The sequence below is a fragment of the Gymnoscopelus braueri genome (assembly GCF_963280865.1).
Source record: "Gymnoscopelus braueri genome assembly, chromosome: 19".
In the NCBI taxonomy this organism is placed as follows: Eukaryota; Metazoa; Chordata; class Actinopteri; order Myctophiformes; family Myctophidae; genus Gymnoscopelus; species Gymnoscopelus braueri.
Genome location: NC_137621.1, coordinates 18896533 through 18919052, shown reverse-complemented (window position 1 = coordinate 18919052; position 22520 = coordinate 18896533). Strand labels below are relative to the sequence as shown.

At 43.0% G+C, this 22520-nt stretch overlaps 1 protein-coding gene across 4 annotated transcripts in view; it reads left to right on the top strand.

Annotated features, from left to right (window-relative positions):
• The window catches only part of tmem63c (transmembrane protein 63C), a 41566-nt gene that overhangs the window by 2895 nt on the left and 16151 nt on the right, over window positions 1–22520 (top strand). For all 4 annotated transcript variants that reach the window (XR_013932065.1, XR_013932066.1, XR_013932067.1 and 1 more), the window contains exons 2-14: window positions 2560–2804; window positions 8650–8729; window positions 10864–10951; window positions 12215–12252; window positions 13128–13270; window positions 14618–14669; window positions 15154–15262; window positions 16167–16240; window positions 17123–17203; window positions 17313–17433; window positions 17672–17805; window positions 18453–18575; window positions 19996–20149. Coding sequence is in view for 1 of the 4 variants with exons in the window: in XM_080413331.1 (XP_080269457.1) it covers window positions 2595–2804; window positions 8650–8729; window positions 10864–10951; window positions 12215–12252; window positions 13128–13270; window positions 14618–14669; window positions 15154–15262; window positions 16167–16240; window positions 17123–17203; window positions 17313–17433; window positions 17672–17805; window positions 18453–18575; window positions 19996–20149 (1407 nt within the window). In the remaining 3 variants the exon portion in view is untranslated. The remainder of the gene's footprint in view (window positions 1–2559; window positions 2805–8649; window positions 8730–10863; window positions 10952–12214; window positions 12253–13127; window positions 13271–14617; window positions 14670–15153; window positions 15263–16166; window positions 16241–17122; window positions 17204–17312; window positions 17434–17671; window positions 17806–18452; window positions 18576–19995; window positions 20150–22520) is intronic.

Genomic DNA, 22520 nt, shown 5'->3' with positions numbered 1-22520 from the left:
GCCGGGCATGTAGGAGTGAGTGTTGGCCTGCTTAAGTAGAATGCGTAGTTGCACCATTAAGATCATGGGTGTATGTGAGTGGAGGGTGAATGAGAGTGGGACCCGCTGAACTTCCATGGCTACCTGAACTACTGCGATCCTTCATCTGTATCATTGGCGCAGTGATTTATTAAATCACACCATGATTTATTTAGCATATAGCTCTCTCAGCTTTTTTCTCATTGGAAGTCTTCCATTTTTTTCACTTCATTCTCTGTTCTCTCTTTGTTATCGGTTCACTGTTAGTTCTCTATACCTCTCATACGCACACCAAACACCCCCACCCCCGACCGTCCCACCCTGTCTCTGGCTGTCCCAGCTCCAGTGAAAGTTGGACAGCAGTGCATTTGGCCAGGGATGTAAAATCAGTTTTGGCTACATTGGGCTTCTGCAGAGCACATTACTGTATTGCGTTGACTCTACAGTTCTCTATTCCATAAGGTCTCTGCCAACCTGGGTTGCCTAGTCATGGCCTGCAAACTTTGGTCATATCCACTTGGAATAGGATCTGAAAAAGACCCCAGAGATGATGTGTACCGATTTGTGTGAGCTTTGGACACAATCTGTAGGAGTAGTAGCGAAAAGTGTGTTTTGAAGAAATCACGGCAGAAAATGTAATCTGGCCCAAACTTAAGTTGCGTCATGATCCAAGGAATCCTGGGGGGAAAAAAGTTGATTGTACGACCTACGGTTCAGGAGTTATAGCCCAAAACGTTAAGTGGGCTCTTGTAGCGTCACCTTTCGGAGATAAAAAAAATGTGATTTGAGCCAATCTTAGCCAATCAGGATATAATAATGAAAAATCCGACAGGTCTGACTTGATCGCATTACTATAGAGATGACTACACATGATTTGTGTGATGTTTGGACAAAATCTGTAGGAGTAATATCAAAAGATTTGTTTTACAAAAACCGGCCTCCTGGTGGTGCTATAACAGGTTGAGGTTCTGCTCTGGCCTCCAGGGAGTGTGTGTGTGTGCACGCCGATCGGTCCAACGGTACCAGAGATTAGCTGCTCACACACACACACACACACACACACACACACACACACACACACACACACACACACACACACACACACACACACACACACACACACACACACACACACACACACACACACACACACACAGGCGGGCGAAAACATAGTCAGGCCTTGATTCTGTGGTCAAGGCAGGCAGCATGAAGCTCCATTTATGCTTAATTTATGCTCCATCATACGTTGCATCTGCAACCCATACGACGGAACATAAATGAATTATGATGGCTCCATATTGAAAATGCACAGGGGGGGACCTCACTTCACAAACCCTGACGCCAAATCCTGAGCTTCAGCAACTCATTCAGTTTACAGATGAGTTCACAGATAAAAGCCTTGATTCATGTACAGTACCCTGACTTTGAATTGATTCATCCCTGGAGCACAAACATGCAGCGTAAGTAGCAAGGCCAATAGGCCATTGATCAATATGTTTGCCTCCCTCTACTTAAGTGGACTGGTTAACATCTTCCTGTCACATATTTCAGGCTGTTGAATGAGTCATTCATAATGATAAGTGATAAGCAAGCCCCTTATTTTAAGCCAGTTATATTTCAGCAAAAGGCTAATGGACATCCATGGTCACAGAAATATATTTTGTGTGCCTAAACATGGATGTATTTAAGAGTCACACAGACACATGTGTGCTGATGAAGCTGTTTGAGAACAAGATCAGCTTTATGGTAACAAAACATGGTCCATAAATTCTGATAATGTTTGCAGTGAAGTACAGTAGCATACATTTGACCTCGATCACAAACGCATGAAAGCACGAAAAATGCTATGGCAACAAGTAATACGTGAAACACTAAATCTCCATCTGTGCAAACAAAGGAAGGGGATTTATTGTGAAGATGGTTTTGGTTCTCTCTGATGCTATTGTGCACAGTATGAGTTGTTTTCTGTGTGCATAAAGACCTTAGGCACTCATGGGTATGTCTCTCTGTCTTTATAAAACAATTATCACAGTAAGGTAACAGTACACCCCCCCCCCCCCCCTTTGGCAATTTTGTTATGTCAACTCCCAACTTTTCCCACACTTGTTGTGACCCCCTAAAGTTGTGCATGTGGGAGGGTGCAGACACATGTCTCCAGTACACATGAAGTCACCAGCCGCTTCTTTTCACCTGACAGTAAGAAGTTTCACCGGAAGGGTGTAACGCATGCAGAGGAACACTTTATCCGACCCAGTTCCTGTCCCTATTACCAACCTGTAGGAGTTGCTCATGCAGCGACCGCCATCCCTACCCGGCTTCCTATCCTCAAACACAGTGTTTGTTGGGAGTGTCTGGCTGGCCAAGCTGGAGGCACCGCAGACGATTTGAACCCCAAGGCCAGGTGGAGGGCAGGAACTTTACCCCTGCAGTGCCTGCACTACCCGAGTGCCCCTTAAACAGTACAGGTAAAGGGGATTTCCAGAACGGTCAGATGAATGCGACATCATAATATTAATAATCTCTCTCTCTGTCTCCCTTTAGGAATGGTTGCTTGACTTAACATCCGGAGAAGAACGATGGTGGACTCTGAGCTGTTTGTAACCAGGGAAGCCCCTGTGGAGGGGAGCGGCATGGAGCTGGATGTCCTGGGCTTTCTGGGTTCCCTTGGGGAAGGCAACAGCACAGCAGAGAGGTGTTATCGTTCCCACTCTCGCAGCAGTGTCTTGCAGGGCTTGCCCTTTGGAGGGATACCGACTGTCCTTGCCATCAATGGGGTCCTCTGGCTGGTACATTCATCACCACACACACACACACACACAGCCACACACACACACACACACGCACACGCACACGCACACGCGTACATTATTTGAATCCACTAATTGTAGTTTAGATAAAATCCATCTGTTGCAGAGGTTCTCAGCACTAAACTATTTCTGTGTGACTTTATTTCTCTGTTATACAGGGTACTGTCACTGAATTGATCCATGGTTGTTATTGTGCTGATGTTTCTAAGTAGCTCAATTGTGGAAGGAACCTATTGTCTTATTCTCTGCACTTTGGCTGCCGTAATTGTCTTCATTCTTTGCACTTCAACTTTTGTTGCTGCTGTATTGTCTTTGCTTATCTGTGTGCAAGGCAAGCTCCCCTAGGGGAAAAAAGGTGAAATGGTTATTTCCCCAAGGGGATGCACAGTATAGCTAAAGATCACTGCTATTGCAATTTACTTCTCTGTGTTTGAGATGGATGAGAAGGTCTCTCTGCTCTTCATTGAAAAAAGTGTCATCAGTTATGTTGGAATGTTGAAAGTCTGTGTGTGACACACACAGACACACACACACACACACACACACACACACACACACACACACACACACACACACACACACACACACACACACACACACACACACACACACACACACACACACACACACACACATAAAAAAAAGCACACATTCTTTCTATTTGTATTCATCTCTAGACTTCCTTTAAATACAATACATTGCACAGGTACACACTGTTTGCATACAGACTTTCCCCTGTCCACAGATAACAACAGGCTTCATGCTTTCAACTGTCAACTCCCTCAGTTCGGTTGTCAAGTCCTGTCAAGCTTGATCTCTGCACTGTGACATCACCCTCAATCTATCAGCTTCACATTTATAATTGGCCTGTGTTTGATTGCCCCCTGGTTGTCAGGACAACCTGAAGGATTTGAGCATTGCCTCTTACTGATGAGAGGAAATCAGATCAAGGCAGGTTTACCCCTGGATCAGTGTTTCTCAAAGTGGGATCCAGGGACCCCAAGTCAGTATCTTGTTACTCTGAGAGTCTACAGATGTAACCAAATGGACCTGTAAGGATCCATTTGGTTCCATTTGTACACTATCAGAGTTATGGGGGTCCTTCAAATAATAAATCAAGTTTGAGAACCACGTGCACTGCCTTAAATGATGGCTACAAGCCCCTGTGCCCATCCCACAGAACACAACATACTGTATGTGGGACACAGAAAAAAAGGTGTTCAGTTTAGTGTAAAAAATCAACCTGAAAGAGTCTGGGCATCACAGAGGATCTTGCTCTGCAGGAGAAATGCAAACCACCCACACAACATGAAGAAATGGAGACGTTCGCAAATGTTTCCATGCCAAGGACCCCCAAATAGCCATAGCCTCTGGCCCCCCTATTGCTAAATGGCTTAAAGAAAGCAAAAATAGCTGATCTACAAGCTCCGAATGTGTGGCATCTTTCCCAAACATGTTTGAAAGATTTAGAAAAATGTTGACAATAATGACGTTCCCAAAATAGGGACGCCAGGCTGAAAGTAGTTAAAATGTCGCAATAATCTTCTACATTGAATTTGAGGGGTGAGAACAAAGCGGGGCTCACAACTCACTTGTTGAATGCTCCAAAGGTCATCACCATGCCAGCTTGTGATGGACATTTTGATCAATATTTTTTATATATATATATATATATATATATATATATATATAAAATTCGGAAAAACGATCTACAAGCTCACAACGAAACACATTTGTGACGTGAGTGCTAATTCAAGAAGGTTAGAACGGTGCCCCAACAGTTTCATTGTGGGTATGAGATCTATTTATCCTTACATTATAGACCCCAAATTCAAATAATGCAAAGAGAATAAGTCAATCGTTTAATATGTGTAATTATGAAAAAAGTGTAATGCACATCAAATAATAATAAAAACATTATTTATGATTAACATACTGATGATTGCACTTGACCTGATGTTTTTAGCATGGTTTTGGGCAATTGTTGAAATTTCAGTTCCTTAGTTTAGTTCCTTAGTCTCATTTCTCTGTCTGCTGGAAATGTCTAGTCAAATGACATGTGGTTTGTCCGCAAGTGTCTTTCCAAGTTCTCTTTCTTCACCATCAGTATATGCAGTTCGCTAATGAGACGAATACTTACAGTAGAAAAATGATGAGAGAGCTCTATCGAGTTCCATGTATGGTACACAAATGCATATGGCGATTGGCGATATGGAGTTTCAGTTCCTTTTTCTCAGTTCTATGTCTGCTGGAAAGGTGTAGTCTAGTCAAATGACTTATGGATTGTCAGAAAGTGTCTTTCCAAGTTCCCTTTCTTCACTTACTGTAGGTCTGTTCCCAAACTCATTCAACTGATGTCTTGTCTCATTAGATGTGGTTGAAAAATAGTAGTAGCTTAATAAATACGTAACACATGTGTACCATTGATATGCTGCCAGGGTCAATCCTGTGTTAATTCACACTGCCCCACTCATTTGTTAGTTTCAAGAGTTGTGGTTTCCGTTAAGGTGAACAAGTATTCAATGTTGATGAGAAAGTCTCAGACCATGCGTAGGTGGTATGATGTAAGGTATGCCAGTAGAACAATGAAAGAATGAAGGCAACTATTAGCAAACATTACTAGCTCTTGTCTTTCATCCTCACCTGATGCAATCATGTACGGGTACCAACACAAAAAATCTCCTGCAACATATTAATGAGCAAGTCCTCCCGACACTACAAGTCACCAAAATCATTCAAACAAATGATTAAATACCTAAATATTTAGAATAGATTATGTACACATTATAACCAAAATACAAAATGTGCCACAGACATGTACAAGTTCTTGCCACGGACACATTTGTCCGTGTACGGACATGTTGATGACCCCTGGGTGCATACAGTTAGGGTGCATACAGTACCACATGGGCTCTAATGCCTGACGGTGAGTCCCCATTTGCTGCATTTCACTCTCCTAATCTCTCCATGTCTTTCTACACTGTATACCTCAGGCCCCTTGGTTCGCACTTTGAAAACCTGTGAAATAGACAGAAATGAGAAGGAGATAGACAGAGAACCAGGGATGAGTAGAGACATTCTTATCTAAACATTCAGACCTGACCGTGAGAGTAAGAGCAGAATGAATATTCATCCTTGAGGTTCGACCAAGGTTGCCCTGATTACCTACAGTAGATGCTTGACTTTGGATCAGTGAAAAGGGAAAAGAAAAGAAAGAATAATGCAACATTCATGGGAGCTTTCCTCCTATTAACTGTGTTGTCAGTCCCACCTCAGACTCAATACCTCCTACTGGCTCAAATGAACAATGATTTATATGCTGTGGTTAAAGTCCAAATTTCACCTTCTCTGACCCCCATTTGCATTAAGTCTAAAGTCATCTATCATGTTTCAGCCAATATGCACTGAGTTCCATAACTAAGGCAAAAATTAATTACACTAGTTTTGTTGCGTAAATAATACATGATTGATTAAGAGGTCTTACATATTCAAATGTTCTACCACTCTCTCTCTATCTCTTTCCCATGTTGCATTCCAGTGTATTCTTTGTGAACTGTTCTTATTTACCATCATGGGAGAGTAGGGACTATTCACACTTAATCTAGCTATTGACTACACTCAGTCATTTGTCAGAAGTGAACTGTGTATGTGCGTGCGTGCGTGCGTGCGTGTTTGTGTGCCTGGACGTGCTCGCATGCTGACCTCTGTTTCCAAGACAACCACATACTACTCTAAAAGAAGACGGTGGCTCATTATTGGTGCTGGATTTGGACACGTTTGAACGTAATTATTTGTATGTAGTGGCCCTCTTCAGTCTGAAGCAAGGGTGTGTGGTGGTTCAGGTTGTTTCGTTTTGAATGACACCAATTTTAGCAGAATTTTCATGAATATGTTTTGTGCATGTGTGTCCGGGGGGGGGCGTATCAAAATTCAAACACCTGACAAGACCTCTGCTATCTGACCAATGTCTGACTGACAGAGGCAGTGGTTCTGGTGCGGTGTTGAGTGAAGCGCTGTGACGCTACAACTAACACTTGAGAGAAAAAGAGATGAACTGTTTCTTATTAATGACAAGTAAATGCAGATTTTATTGTGTAACAAGCATAAAAGTTATCAGCTTGCCTGACATTGCCGGGGTTATTGCTCTGACAACACGCCATTTAAATCAACGTGTTCAGCATGGGTGAAATCTCTCTTTCTCTCTCTCTCTCTCTGTCTGATCAAGCTCTCTCTCTGTCTGATCAAGCTCTCTCTCTGATCAAGCTCTGGTTTGACGTCACACCCAGCAGAAATGATTGCCTAACTACGGCAATTTTCACTGACTTCAACCGTTGCCTAACAAACGCTTATTTGCAATGCTAACCAGGATGATGTCGGGCATATCCATATTTAGCATAATCCACCCACCCACCTACCGCATGCACTAAATGGCACTTCTCTATGAAGCACTTTTGTTTAGTGTATGGCAGTGGTTCTCAAACTTTTTCATGTCAAGGGCACCAAATTGATATTTATTTGGCCACAGACCCCATCTGTAAATGTTTTGTGGACCCCCCCAGAAGAAAACATTTGTGTTAAAAAAATACAAGCTGGGAGCTTGTACATCTGCTATTTTTGAATATCCATTCCATCCATCCATCCGTCCATCCATCCATCTATCTTCAACCACTTATCCGGAGTCGGGTCGCAGGGGCAACAGTTTCAGCAGAGAGCTCCAGACTTCCCTTTCCTGAGCAACATTATAGCCACTTCCTCCTGGGGGAGGTGTGGAGATGTAATCCCCCCCATCTGGTCCTTGGGTCTCTCAGTGGGACGTGCAACGAGGACCCCCCTATAGGAGACGCTCGGAAGGCATCTTACTCCTGCAGAGTCCATATGATCAGTTTGGTTGAACTTGCTGTGCTCAGCAGTCTAGCCGCTTGGCAGAGAGGAGCAGAATATGCTGCAAGAGCAACCGTTTTGGGGAGCAAGACACTCTCCATGATTAATTTGATCCATTTCCTTTCAACTACGTCACTGTACGGTACTATTCACATTTACTAGTTAACAGAAAACGGTAATTCTAACCATCAACACCACACCTGCTGCTAACTGCTACAGTAATTACGTTAATTAACTGTGTTAGGCAGGCACATTCATTTTGATTCATTCCACCCCATAGTGTGTGCGTGTGTTCGTGCATTCGTTGCGTGCGTGTGTGCACCTGTGCGTGCGTTTCGTGCCAATGTATTTGGCCATACACCCCCCCATCTGAAAATGTTTAGTGCCAGGGACCCCTAGAAGAGATGATTTGTGTTAAACAATTCAAAAATTATTCACTTTCAAGATTTTTTAAAAAAGGTTAAAAAATAGCAGATGTACAAGCTTATGAGCTTGTACTGTACATCTGCAATTGTTTTTAGAACCACTGTTCTAAGTTATCTGAAAAACTTATGTTGCTATATATATATATATATATATATATATATATATATATATATATATATATATATATATATATAATGGCTCAAATCTAAAATGATGCTTTCCCGGTTTTAATGGGTTAAAAGCAAACCATTCAAAGCAATAGTAAGGAGTGCAAAGGTTATGAGGAGGTGCGAGGAGGACAAACTTGAAAGATAATGCTTAATTTACACTTGTGTAAGCTTTTAACACCAAATCTCTTAGCCAACAATAGCTGTTCTACAAGCTCGTTGTGGCACATTGTGAGCTTGTAGATCGACAATGTTTGCTGAATTTGGTTAAGTTTTCTGGAGAGGTGTAGAGTTCAGTTTTGAACTTTCTTTTACATCTGTTTTTTTTTTTTTGTCTTTCTGCTTCACAGTTCCTGTTACTGATCTTCTCTTGCCTGAGGAAGGCTGCGTGGGACTATGGGCGTCTGGCTCTGCTGGTGGAGAATGACAGGTGAAAGCTCCACTAAACTCACCCTAAACACATCATGCACACACTGCTGGTCTCAGAGCCAGGGCAATGTATTCAAGATGGAGTAGCAATTCTCATATAAAACATTGACATGAATGCTGACACCACAGCCTGTAGGCTCCCTCTCCTGGTACTAAATGGTACTGCAGAGGCAAATGGAAATAGATTTTGGTCAGGTGTCAATTAATAGACTGGTTCTCCACGTCTGGTCCGGGGCCCACCAGGGGATCCAAATGGACCCTTACGGGTCTGAAAGTGTACGTTCCACAAATGCAACACGCATAGGACACACATACAGTATGCATGCATGCATACATGCCTGCACGTATGTGTAGAGGTGTCAAAATAAAGCCTCCAGCCCACTCAGCAGTCTTCATAGATCTGCAATTGTTTATTTCAGCCTGCCCTGAAGCCCCTCTCCAATAAGAATATGAGCTTGATTAGTTCTGCCTGACCAGCAGCAGCTCACCACTATCCCAGGGTACCCAGCATCTGCATGTTTTGCCAAGCAGGTGTCATTAGCACTGATTTAATTAGTCTGTTTTAATTCAATGTGCCGGCGGAATGTCTGGAGTACTGGCGCAGAGGGAAATAGTTTCAAATTCCATCACAACTTTTTATTGGATTCAAACCGCTCAGCACCATAACTTTTGATTTCTCCTGATCACAGTAGTAGATGTTGTTATCCCTCAATTCTTCTCTCTCTGTAGGACCAGATTCAATAATATTGCAGTGCCATGGGCTTCATTTCAGATTGAGTTGGCAGAGCTATTGCTCAGGGAGTCAGGATATATCAGGAGGAGTGGTGCCGCAGGATGGGTGATGGCTGATTTAAGCAATCCCACTGGGCTTAATTACACCCTGTTCTGGGTGTGTGTCAAGGGTGGCGTAACGGTTACATAACCGTTACGCCATCTCCAACGACGAACTCACGATGACGTCATCCTTCTGGTCTATAACTATCCATAGGCTCCTGTTTCCAGCCGTTCGATTATAAGTTTACTTAATACTCTTTAAAGTCGATTAAGCTGCCTTCCTTACAACCTTTAATTATTCATCTTGATTAACCTAGGTTGTAATCTATCCCAGCCCTAACTCCGGTAGTAAGCCCATCAACTACTGGACTCCCCCATCGGTCCTCTAGACCGACCAAACCAAGACCGGCCTGCCTCACCCACCGGCCCCCTTAACAGTATAATCGAGGTAGTGTCACCCTTCCGGTGACACTACCTGGGTTCCCCGTACCCGGATCCCTTCTCCGGACCTCATTCTGGATTTCGACGACTCACGACGTACCTCTTCCATTGTGACGCGCGGTCGCGTCCGTCGAGGGGGGGGGTACTGTCAAGGGTGGCGTAACGGTTACATAACCGTTACGCCATCTCCAACGACGAACTCACGATGACGTCATCCTTCTGGTCTATAACTATCCATAGGCTCCTGTTTCCAGCCATTCGATTATACGTTTACTTAATACTCTTTAAAGTCGATTAAGCTGCCTTCATTACAACCTTTAATTATTCATCTTGATTAACCTAGGTTGTAATCTATCCCAGCCCTAACTCCGGTAGTAAGCCCATCAACTACTGGACTCCCCCACCGGCCCCCTTAACAGTGTGACTATACACCTGTTGTGCATCACACACACACACACACACACACACACACACACACACACACACACACACACACACACACACACACACACACACACACACACACACACACACACACACTCTCTTCCATTCTCACTACTCGAAGTAAGAAGGCTAGTTAATAAACCTAGCTATTATTCCTCTTTCCTTCCGTAGCACAACCAAGGGTGCACACCATTTATCTTTCCTTTCCCATAACAATATACAGATAAATATTTTGGGCATATTTACGAAAGGTGATTAAACATAATTAATCACAGCTAAACTGATGAATCTGATAACAAATCTGAATCTTTTGACAGCCATTATTATTATCTTTTAATGTATTTTGTCTACCCAGGTCATTATTGAAAGTGAGAACTGGTTCTCAATTAACATACCTGGTTAAATAAAGCATAACGTTTTTGGTTTGTTCTTGTAACAATCCTATTGCTTAATTTTCCGTTTGCTCTCCACTTCAGTCTCACATCTCTGTTTTACGGAGAGCCGAGCGAGAAGGAGAAGTCTCCTTCTGAGTCCAGCCCCTCTGACTCGGAGACCAAGGACATGGTGAGTATGGCATGGTTTGGCATAATAGCATTTCAGCTCAGGGGCATTCAGTAAGCGTAAGGGCACGGTCACACATACAGTACATGTCAGAAGCTCACTTCCATTCTATGGGAGAGAAGGGGTGGAGTTTCCTATTGCCGTGCGTTGATGGCTTTAATGCGCCGCGTTCAACGTGTGGAGTTCAACTTTGGTGGACTTTGACCGGGTGTCACAATAGTAAAGAAGCATGATGTTGACCCCACTTGGCAGGCATTACACTTGTAGTTTTCTTTCAGTGAGCCACCACTCCAACCTAAGTCACATGAACTACACACCAGAAAACCATCGTTGCCCACAATCAGCAAGACGACATGAGTAATGTAATCTACCTCCGACACAGATGTGTGACCGTACCCACAGTCTGCCACACCCTGCCTGGGTGCAAGATTTGCTATGGGTCCATCCATCCACACCTGTTGAAATAGAGTTATTACACGCTTTGATCTTGCAGCGACGCGATCACTTGGTTCATGTATCGCACACGCTTCATCAACACCCATTATGAGGATTCAGTGTATGGAACTGTAGTATAGTAGTGTGTGGAATGGTCATTATTCATTAGTCATTATTTCCGCATTCTTCTTTTTCTTGTTATCTTTGAGCAATTAGACATTGTTACCACTGTCCGGTGAAGCATTTCAATGCACATACTTGCATGTGTTGAATACAACCTGAATTTTGATAAATAATAATCATCATAATAATGTATGTTGTAAAATTGGACACCGCATGGAAGTTGCTAGGGGATCTTTGCATATAAGAAACATTTCAAGAACATAACAACCCCGCTATAACCCTCACCCCACCCCCATGTGGTCCGTTTGAGCTCGTACACATGAGCTCTGCAGTGGCTTTAAATGGAGTGAAATGAGCAGTAAAATGTCTTCTTGTCGACCCTTGCAAAAGAAAAGTCTATAACCTGACTCAGCTGGCCCATCTATGACAGACACCTGTGTGACAAGAGTGATGTCATCCCCTCTGTGTTTATAGACTGTAGTCATTGCCTAATGCCTACACACAGTAAAGTAGTTACAGCCTCAGGCTAGACCTATTAAAACTCCTCATTTTTGTCTCTCTGGAGGCCTTGTTTTTATTAAAGTGTTCGATGCAAGCTAGTAGCCAGATGTGCTGTGCACTGACTTCCATACGGATGGGACATGTATGTAATTTATTGACTTTAATAAGCTCTCCACTGAATGTTTCATGTCATGACTTCTCTTTCAGGGTTTCTTCTCTTGGCTTGCATCACTTTACCATATGAAGTAAGTACACAAAGTAGTACTTTTTAACTGGTTCATCCCTCCCCCTCCCCCTAATTCTCATCGTTTAATTGGCCGGCTCTCTTTTAAAGTTGATGTCATCATCAAACGTAACCTCTCATGTTATCCCTCATTAAGCACCAAAAACAAACGAGTCTCTGGGCTCATGCGACCAGCGGTGCCGTGGTTCCCCACTGAATATTTGAACTCGCTCAAGTCTGACTGCACTCAACTGATTTAGCCCCGTAAAAAAGTCACTTCCCCCTGTGTCCATGGTTTCCATAGTATTATGGTGGAGTGTGGGTGCTTCTGTTTTTAGATGTCATGTTAGTGGCTCAGCCCGGGATCCCTGGGAAAGTGCAAACCCACCCTGTGTGTGTGATCTCGATGTGTGGGCTGCCATGGCAGCAGCTAGCATGTCCTGTATTATTTTTTTTTGTTTTTCTATTTTATGACACTGGGTTTCCTGAAACTAGGCTGTCCAGGGCAACCACACGTTTTGACACCAGCGTAGCTGTGGCTCAGCTTTACTCACGTTGAGGCATGAGCTGTAGACCCATTTGTCTTGGTGGCAGACTGACCCTTGGCCTGTGTACCCTTGGGTACTGGAAGACCCATTTCAGTATCATTACAATTACCCGAAGCATTCCTTTTTATACCTTCTTGTATAAACATTATATAATAGATGTTAGATTTTGCACTTGTGTGAAATGTTTAATCGTAATGGTAAATAGTTACAAATAGCTACAGTGTTAAATTAAACTCCTAGAATGTACAAATGGACCCTTAAGGCTCACCTTCCATCCACCCCGTGCACACACACACACACACACACACACACACACACACTAAACTCTGTATGCTTCCTGTCTCTGCAGAGACGAGGAGATCCGCAGTAAATGTGGCATCGATGCGGTCACATACCTGTCCTTCCAGCGCCACATCATCCTACTCATGACAGTGGTTTGCCTGCTGTCTTTGGCTGTCATCCTGCCTGTCAACTTTTCCGGGAACCTCCTGGGTAATTTGGGTCTTTACATTGAGGCCTGGTCCACCGTCTGAAGGCCCGGGGATATCCTTAACCTCAGGACAGGCATGCAGGGCACCTTACTGGGAAACTGGCCAGGCCCCACAAACACACACACACACACACACACACACACACACACACACACACACACACACACACACACACACACACACACACACACACAGACCAATGTTATTTTAGTTCACTGGAGGTAAAACCAAGACTAAAACTATTCATTACAAAAGCTTGTGTGAGAAAAGTAGAGCTACACTGAAACTACCTTTCCATTGAACTCTATATGAACTGAAGATGACCCAACCTACACACACACACACACACACACACCCCACACACACACACACACACACACACACACACACACACACACACACACACACACACACACACACACACACACACACAGACCAATGTTATTTTAGCTCACTGGAGGTAAAACCAATACTAAAACTACTAAAAGTGTGTGACAAATATAGAGCTTTACTGAAACTACTTTTCCATTGAACTGAAATGCAAATCAGAATAGAAAAATATATACTAGAATAATGACCATATCAACTTTGACACACACACACACACACACACACACACACACACACACACATTCTGCACTTCTAAACACAGCACTTTGACACGCTGCACTAATACAATACTGGCATTTAATCAAGCCCTACCTAGAGCAGGAATCGGCAACACATTTCCCTTAACACACATGTAGGTGGCAGAGGTTGAGATGATGCACCAAACCATCTGCTAAATAGCAACAAATGTCATTTGTCAGTTATGTGCTTTTTCTGTAACAAACATTGAGTTTCAGTTTCGATTTACTGTATACTCCGGTGTTGTGCACCGAAAGCAGCGATCTACAAGCTCACAATGCAACATGACACGTTGTGAGCTTGTAGGTAGGCTGTGTTTGGCACACACCTAAAGTATAAATCGGGCGTAAGTCATGCCAAAAGGAATGCAAACCACAGACTACAGTATAGGGCCATTATGGGGTCTATAAGGAGCAGGGTTTTCCACAGCCAGTTTATTGGTGTTGGCTGTCATCTTATGGACCAACCAGTGTGTCACCCTGTTGTAAAAAAAAACAACAACAACATACTTATAGCGGTAGCCATGGAAACATTAAACAAAGAGTGCCCAAACTAAGATATTGCAGTGAGGCGTGACTGCAATGTTTGAATTTTGTGTGAAGTGTCTTGTCAAGCGGCTTCATTAAGTTGGGTGGAGAACATTATTTTCTGAAAAGTATTGCCTCATTCTTACCTCATCCGAAACTCATAGTGTCAATGTCATATCTCATTATACCGACAGACGACAGTACAGAAACTTTCGGAAGAACAACGCTGGCTAACATCAGCTCAAGGTAAGTCTGAATGAAAATAACACTAAATGTCATGAATTATCTCAGAGCTAAGAACAAGCAGAGACGGTACAGATAGAGCAGTGGTTCTCAACCAGTGGTCCTTGAGGGGGTTCCAGGTGGTCCCCAGATAAATGGAGAGTTTGTGACCAAATGGACCCTTATTAGATCTTTCACTCTTGAGAGTGTAAAATGAAACCAAATGGACCGTAAATTATTGTTAAACATCTGCATTATTTAATTTACAAGAAGTCTACACAATTAGATAATGTAGAAGAATTGTTATTTTGATCAACGTTTCCTTTGGTACCAACATCAATACAGCATGGAATTGTGGACAAAATCTCATCCAACGACAACAAAATAGTCAGAGTTTTGGGTCTGAGAGGCTAAATCTCATCAAATGGTGAATCCGTGGCTCAAATGGCGAATAAATAATGGACCTTGATTTGAAAACCACTGAGATAAAATGTTCTTCTCTTCGTAGGGACAGCTTTCTGTGGCTTCACAGCATCTTCGCACTTCTCTACTTCATCATCACCATGCTGTGCATGGTCCACCACTCCTCAAAGCTTGAGTACAGCGAAGACGAAAAGGTCCGTCACCATAACATTGACCATTATTCACACCACAGCCATCTTGCCCTTACTTGATACCCAACGAGTATGAAGTAAGAGCATAATGCCCACGGAATTAACCCATTAAGACCGGTAACACATCTGTGTCATTTTAGCATTATTTTATACTTTGGGCTATTCAAAAATAGCAGATATACAAGCTCGTAGTGCGGCACCGAGTGCCACGCTACGATCTTGTAGATCTGCTATTTTTGCCGGACCCAGGGGGTCTGGCTTACATGAGGCTTTGTACCTGTTTCGTCCATACATGGGCATGGTCACTTTGTCCTTAGGCCCCAGCCGTAAAAGTCTGTCCCCCTTTCGTCCATACATGGGCATGTTTTGTACCTGTTTTCTCCATACATGGGCAAAAAACAGGTTTTGGTCACTTTGTCCTTAGGCCCCAGCCATAAAAGTCTGTCCCCCTTTCGTCCTTACATGGGCATAGACACAGGCTGACATGTCAAGTGAAGTCTGGGTCTGGCAGAACCAGGTCTCCTGGTCTTGTTTTAAAGCAAACATTTTTAACTCAAATCTTTGCTTCTGGGGGTCCCTGGAACAAAATATTTTGACATGAGGGTCTGCGGCCAAATACATATCATTTTTGTTGTTTGGTCGCTATATCAATGGTGCTCAAACCTTTTCCATGTCAAGGACCCCCAAAATTGCAGCGCTATGAGCTTGTATATCTGCTATTTTTTTTTATATCCAAAGAAATAAAAAAAATGACACAGATGCTTTCCCGGTCTTAATGGATTAAGAAGGCAGTATAACTTTGTGAAAAATATATATAAAAATAACAGGACATAACGTGCACAGATAACTAATCAAAGGCAATATGAACTGTGTTGTTGTTGTTGTTGTTTTGTGTTATCTGTTGCAGGTGGCTAGAACACTCATGATCACCTCCATACCCAGAGAAATCTCAGATCCAGGACTCATCACCAAACACTTTCAGTGAGCATACATTCTGTTTATTGTATGATTTTATTTATTTATGCATGTGACTTCATGAACAAACCAACACTGATAGTTTACTTACAAAAAACAACAACAACCAAATTACATAATCTCCGTCCCTGGCCCTTGGCCTGGCCGAGATAATAAATCATTACATTAAACACTGCTGTTATAGTTGCTATCATCAAGGTTGTTCTCACGAGGGAGATCATGTTATGTTCTGTACCGTAGTTAGATGAAAAGTGAAGTGTTATAGTAACATCGTGAATGACATGAAGCATGCAGGGTTACAGTAACAATGTTATGTTCTATACTGTAGTTACATAAAACATGCAGGGTTAAGGGCCGTTCACACCAAGCACTATAACAATAACTATAAATATACAGTATACCCGGTACCGTAGTTTTAAAAATTGTTCCAACTCAAGTTGATAGCAGAGTTCACACCTCAAGTACAACAAAGACGATGGTGAAGGATATTGTCTTGTCAGTTGAAACCTCATATGTCCAAAACTGTTACTTTTCAGGATTCAAATTCAAGCATTCAAATTCAAAAGTAGCAAAAAAGTAGCAGATAGACGAGCTCAAAACCTGTCGCTTCGCGCCGCGTTTCGAGCTTGTAGATCTGCTACTTTTGATACTTGTGTGATGCTGTAGTATGATCAAGTAGGACATTAATTTATGAAAAAAACACATAAAGTTTCAATATGGATATAAGAGGAAACTATACTAGTTATAGTTCGTTTTAGTGCTTCATGTGAACGGCCCTTTTCAGTAACAGCGTACTGTAGTTACATGAAACATACAGTGTTACAGTAGACAGTGTTACAGTAACAATGTTACAGTAATAGTGTGACTGACTCTGGCTCCCTCCACCAGTGAGGCCTACCCCAGCTGCACCGTCACCGATATCCGTTTCTGCTTTGACGTGCACAAGCTGATGACCCTCGACTTGGAGAGGTACATAATCCCTGCTGAATAGAACGCTACAGTTTCTGGTCAGCATCATGGGTTGTGTCATATCTACTCTGGTAACTGTGTGTGTGTGTGTGTGTTTTGCATTGTGCAGGCGGAAGGCAATGAAAGGAAGGCTGTATTTCACCACCAAAGCCCAGAAGGAGGGGAAGATCATGATTAAGACTCACCCGTGTGCTCAGATATTCTGCTGTGATTTATGTGGCTTTGAGCAGGTACTGTAACTTTTACAGATGACAATGTGCAATGCCGTCCACAATTTCACTGTAGTGCAAGTGCATTGCTGCTTGCAGTTCTACTACATTTCCACTGGATGGCACTGCAATCCAGATTTAGGTTGGAGCGGCAACAATCTGACACCTTGCTTTTGCAAATCTACTCTGCATGAGGGCCATCAAACTGACTGTGAAAGTCGACGTGATGAATAAAATGAACTCTACTCTTTCTCTGCAGGTGGATGCAGAACAGTACTACAGTGAGCTAGAAGAGAAGCTGACTGATGAATTTAACGCTGAGAAGAACCGCATCTCCCTGAAGAGACTGGGGATAGCCTTTGTGACTTTCCGAGATGAGAGGATGACAGCTGTGTAAGTAACATACTGTATAATGATGAAAATGCGCAGTGGTAAAGTGCCTGCCCAGCAGTGTCCACCATCGCGAAGGTTGTGGGTTCGACACACACACAATTGTGTTCGAGGGAGGGAAGCCGGGCAGGGAGGGTGATGTTAGTCACTTCACGTACTCCTACAGTACGTGCTGGAGTGGCACCTGTCAGCGGGAAGTGTTGGGCGGGAGGAGTAGGACGAAGGCTCTCTCCCACTGGCAGGTGAGTCGGTAGGATACAACAGCAGTGACAACACACAAGTGTGTGTGGGGAGGAATCAATTGGTATAACGAGGAGTAAATTGGGGAGAAAAGGCAAAAAAATTTGGGGGGGAAAAAAAACATACAATATGATACTTAGGGTGATACCTGCCTGTCTCTCTCATCACAATAATTCAGACAATGAATGGAAACGGGGGAGAAAGAGCAGAGTTAATTGAACCACAAAGAGTGTACCAAATGGACCCTTATGGGTTCCATTTGTACATTCTTCGCAGTTCAAGTAACACTGAGGATTTTGAGGATCAAGTGTACTTGATGAAATTTTAATACACAGTGTGCATGTTTAATTACCTTTCTTGACTTTAGACGTTGCGCGTGTTTGTCTTTCTTACATCTCTATTCTCTATAGCATTGTCAAGGACTACGGTCGTGTCCGCTGTCGTCGCAGACCCCAGCAGTCCAGCATCACCACTGTGGTCCAGTCTCACAGCTGGGGACTGGGCTACGCTCCCGCCCCCAGTGACATTATCTGGTCAGTATTGACAACTGAGGAAGTCAAAAGTCGCACACAGTTTTTCCACAATCTTTTTCTTTATTATTTCCTGTGTAGAAAGTAGTCTGTAGCAGTGGTTCTCAAACTTTTTCATGTCAAGGACCCCCAAATTGATGTATTTGGCCATGCACCCCCACCTGAAAATATGTTGTGCCAGGGACCCCCAGAAGCAAAGATTTGTGTTACAAATGTTCGCCTTTTAAAAAAAAAAAAAAGATTTGCACACATTTTCAAGATTTTTCAAAAATAGCAGATCTACGAGCTTGTATATCTGCTATTTTTGAATAGCCAAAATATAAAGTAATGGTTAAAGTGGATACAGAACTTGGTTTTAATGGGTTAAAGGTGCTGTCCATACATTTGATGTCCTCTCCCGACAGAGAGAGGTAAGTTCAACTCCCGGGATATAAACCTGGGTTGCTTGGCCAGGCGAGATATTGGGCCTATGAGCTTCAGGTGGGTCTACTTGTCAACCAGTAGGTGTCCTACCTGACACCAGGTGCCAAATGTCTCAATGGAAGGGTAGGGAGACCACCTCCAACTACTGCATATGAACTAGTCATATTGTATTAACATACTGATTGGTTTATATAACGTTTTATTCATTAAAAGTCCCGGATTCCAGCGTTAACAACAGCAATGTTGTTGTTATTTGTGCGCCCACTGATCCCCTTGTCAACCTGCACAGAAGATTAAAAAAAGGAAATCAAAAGCATGAATGATGGGTATGAAAAATTGCACCGATACAGCAGACCCACTGAGATTATGTAACAAGTGAGTGATGCATATTTATAGGAGATTAACCAAAGAAACGGCAGGGGTGTGTGTGTGTGTGTGTGTGTGTGTGTGTGTGTGTGTGTGTGTGTGTGTGTGTGTGTGTGTGTGTGTGTGTGTGTGTGTGTGTGTGTGTGTGTGTGTGTGTGCGCGCGCAACTATTGTTCCGTCATTAAAATGATGCGCTGGAGTGTGTTGTACCCAACCTTCAGTGCAGTGGAGCGCTCTCGCTGCCTCCCACACAAGAAGATAGCTGGGCTCGGCTGCTCATGGGCTTTACGTAGGGGACTAATTGGGGCTTATATGTGCATGTTAGGGAGCATGTGCTTTACAGCGAGCATCTTGTTGTGTTAAGGGAATGCTCCACTGTCTAATTTGTTGACGTATAGTCAATTCATGACATAATCTGTTGGTTAATGCAAAACAGTTATTTTAATATTAGGAGCAGTAACAGCCCAGAAAACTGTCACATTCTGATGGCTCTTTTTTGTGTCCACATACACAACCTCTTTTTTTATGTCCACACACACAACCTTTTATTTCCTGCTTCGACCAATAACAAAAACTGCAGCGTATTCCTTTAATCCTCTATCTTCATATACAGTATGTGCCTCTCTGTTTCTAGGGAAAACCTGTCAGTGTGTGGCTCTCGTTGGTGGCTTCGCTGTGTCCTTCTCAACATCCTCCTCTTCCTCCTGTTGTTCTTCCTCACCACACCCGCCATCATCCTCAACACTATAGACAAGTTCAACATCACCAGACCTGTGGACAGCCTTCGGGTCAGTTAGATATAGACTCAAACTGTATGCAAGTGGTATTTTCTGGGATGTTACATGCGTTAATGATTGGGTGTGGCCATAGCTGAGTGGTTGGTGAGCCTGTCTGGGAAGCCAGAGCCCCTGGTTGTCCCAGGTATGATTCCAGGCCAGGCCAGCAATGTGTCGATGAGCAAGACTCTTAACCCCTAATTGCTCCCAAGCGATTGGCTGCTCACTGCTCCTAGTTGTTATAGGATGGGTAAATGCAGAGGACGAATTTCACTTATGTACATATACTAGAAGTTCTGCCCGCTACGCGGGCAGAATTCTAGTACCCCCCCCCCTACCCCCCCCAAAGAAAATGTCGTTTGGGGGTACAAAATCATGGGATAAAAAATAAAAAAAAAAAAACCCAGAGGGTCTCACCCCCCCCCCCCCCCTTAGGGGTCCCTGGAGACCCTGGGGTCTCCAGGCCGTGACCTACAGACACTGCGAAGGAAAACTGTGAAGCCACAGCCACGCATGCAAGATGTTGCACATGAATTCTGCAGCCGCACTGAGGCGCTCCAACACAAACACTCTGACATTAAGCTTCACACAACAAACATCAGCAGCACACACAAACATTCACCACAATGACAAACAAATTACGTCCGCGCAAAAATAAGCAAGGGCTCGCTTATTTTGGGGTTCAAAAATCGTGGGATAAAAATTTCCCCCAAAAAAGTTTTTAAATTTTTAACAGCGCATCGCCTCCTGCCGTCCTTCCTCTCTCTCCATCTCCGTGTCTCTCTCTCTCCCCTCTGGCCCTCTCTCTCTCTCCTCTCTCTCTCTCTCTCTCTCTCTCTCTCTCTCTCTCTCTCTCTCTCTCTCTCTCTCCTCTCCCTCTCCCTCTCCCTCTCCGTCTCTCTGTCTCTCTCTGTCCGTCAGCGAAAATTCTGTCGCCGGTTCTCTGAATTTGTATTTTTAAATAGGCTCTGTCATGAATAATTGAGCACACATATGAAGTGAAACAACTAAATTCTATCCAAACGATATGTTATAAGTAAATTCCGTGCCTCAGAGAAGAAGTTTGAGAGCGTTTTATAAGCTAAAGTAAGAAATGAAGGCACTCGCACCCTGACTCGCACAAAACAATGGCTGGCGTTCGTCTTTTGTCGGCTGCACTCGGAGCCATTCGGGCTCACTCGAACTCGCCACCTGATTGGCCAGCTTTTGCTGTCAATCACAGAACGATGAGCGACGTTGCCATGTCCAGGTTTTGTAAGCGTGAAGTGGGTGTAAATTGGTTAGAGAAAGTGCGTCGACGCATGCGCAGTGGGCAGCTTTGTGTGTTAGGTTGCTTGTTGCTCGCGCACGATCTGGCAACAGCGGGTTTTTTGGTCGGGTTTTTTGGTGGGTTTTTTGGTCGTTGCTTTCAGCCAACAATCGGGATTGTAGGTTAGATATACAGTGACAAAAAACACCCCAAAGAGTTGGGACTATTCTATCTATTCTATTCTATCTACTATGTTAACCGTGTTAACATAGTATCTTTGACAATATAACTAATATATGCTTATGACTTTAAAGGGACACTATCGTGTTATCAAGGTGATATATTGCGATTTTTCGGAAAACGGTCATAGTAAAAACATTACAATTATGCTTAAATCTGAGTAAAAAAAGAACAGAGGGATTTGTATTTGTCACACTCGCTGTAACATCATAGCACCACTTTTTGTGCAATCTGAGTTACATAAAGTAATTAACTTTTGCATTAACCGTAACATCAATAAATAAAATACTGATACAGTATTTTTGATAATTGATACTGTACAGTAAGTCGAGATGTTCTCATACCCCTAGCAGTCTGCTGTGTCTCTGAATTGAATTGAATTGTCTCTGACATGCTGCTGAAGTTTGCTGAGCAGGTTACTCAAGTGATGTCATTGGAGTAAACTCCAACTCTGTGACTCCAAACTACAATCCTTACTTCCTGTTTTTCAACCTCCATGACAGTGACATTTACCTTGTTCACTAGTTTACATCAGAATGACAAGTTATGCTGTGTAACATTAATTTCAATAGTCTTTTTGGCGACACCTCTTGCAGCTCCGTTGTTATTACAGTGTTTGTCTATTAGTAAAAGGAACGCTACAGGGTCTGCAATAATTTGTCCGAAACTGTATTCATTCATGTTAAAATGTATAAATAAATACATTTCCAGTGCCGTTTTGGCACAAGTATCGGGGACAGACTCGTGAATAAATTATTTAATAGTGTTTAGAGAAACACATTAAAGGTAGGGTAAGTGATTTTCTTTGGTTAAAATAAGTGTTAAATAGCTCTATATTCTGATAGTACTCATTGCTATAGAGTGTTTGTTCAGTAAAAGGAGTCTCCTTGTCTC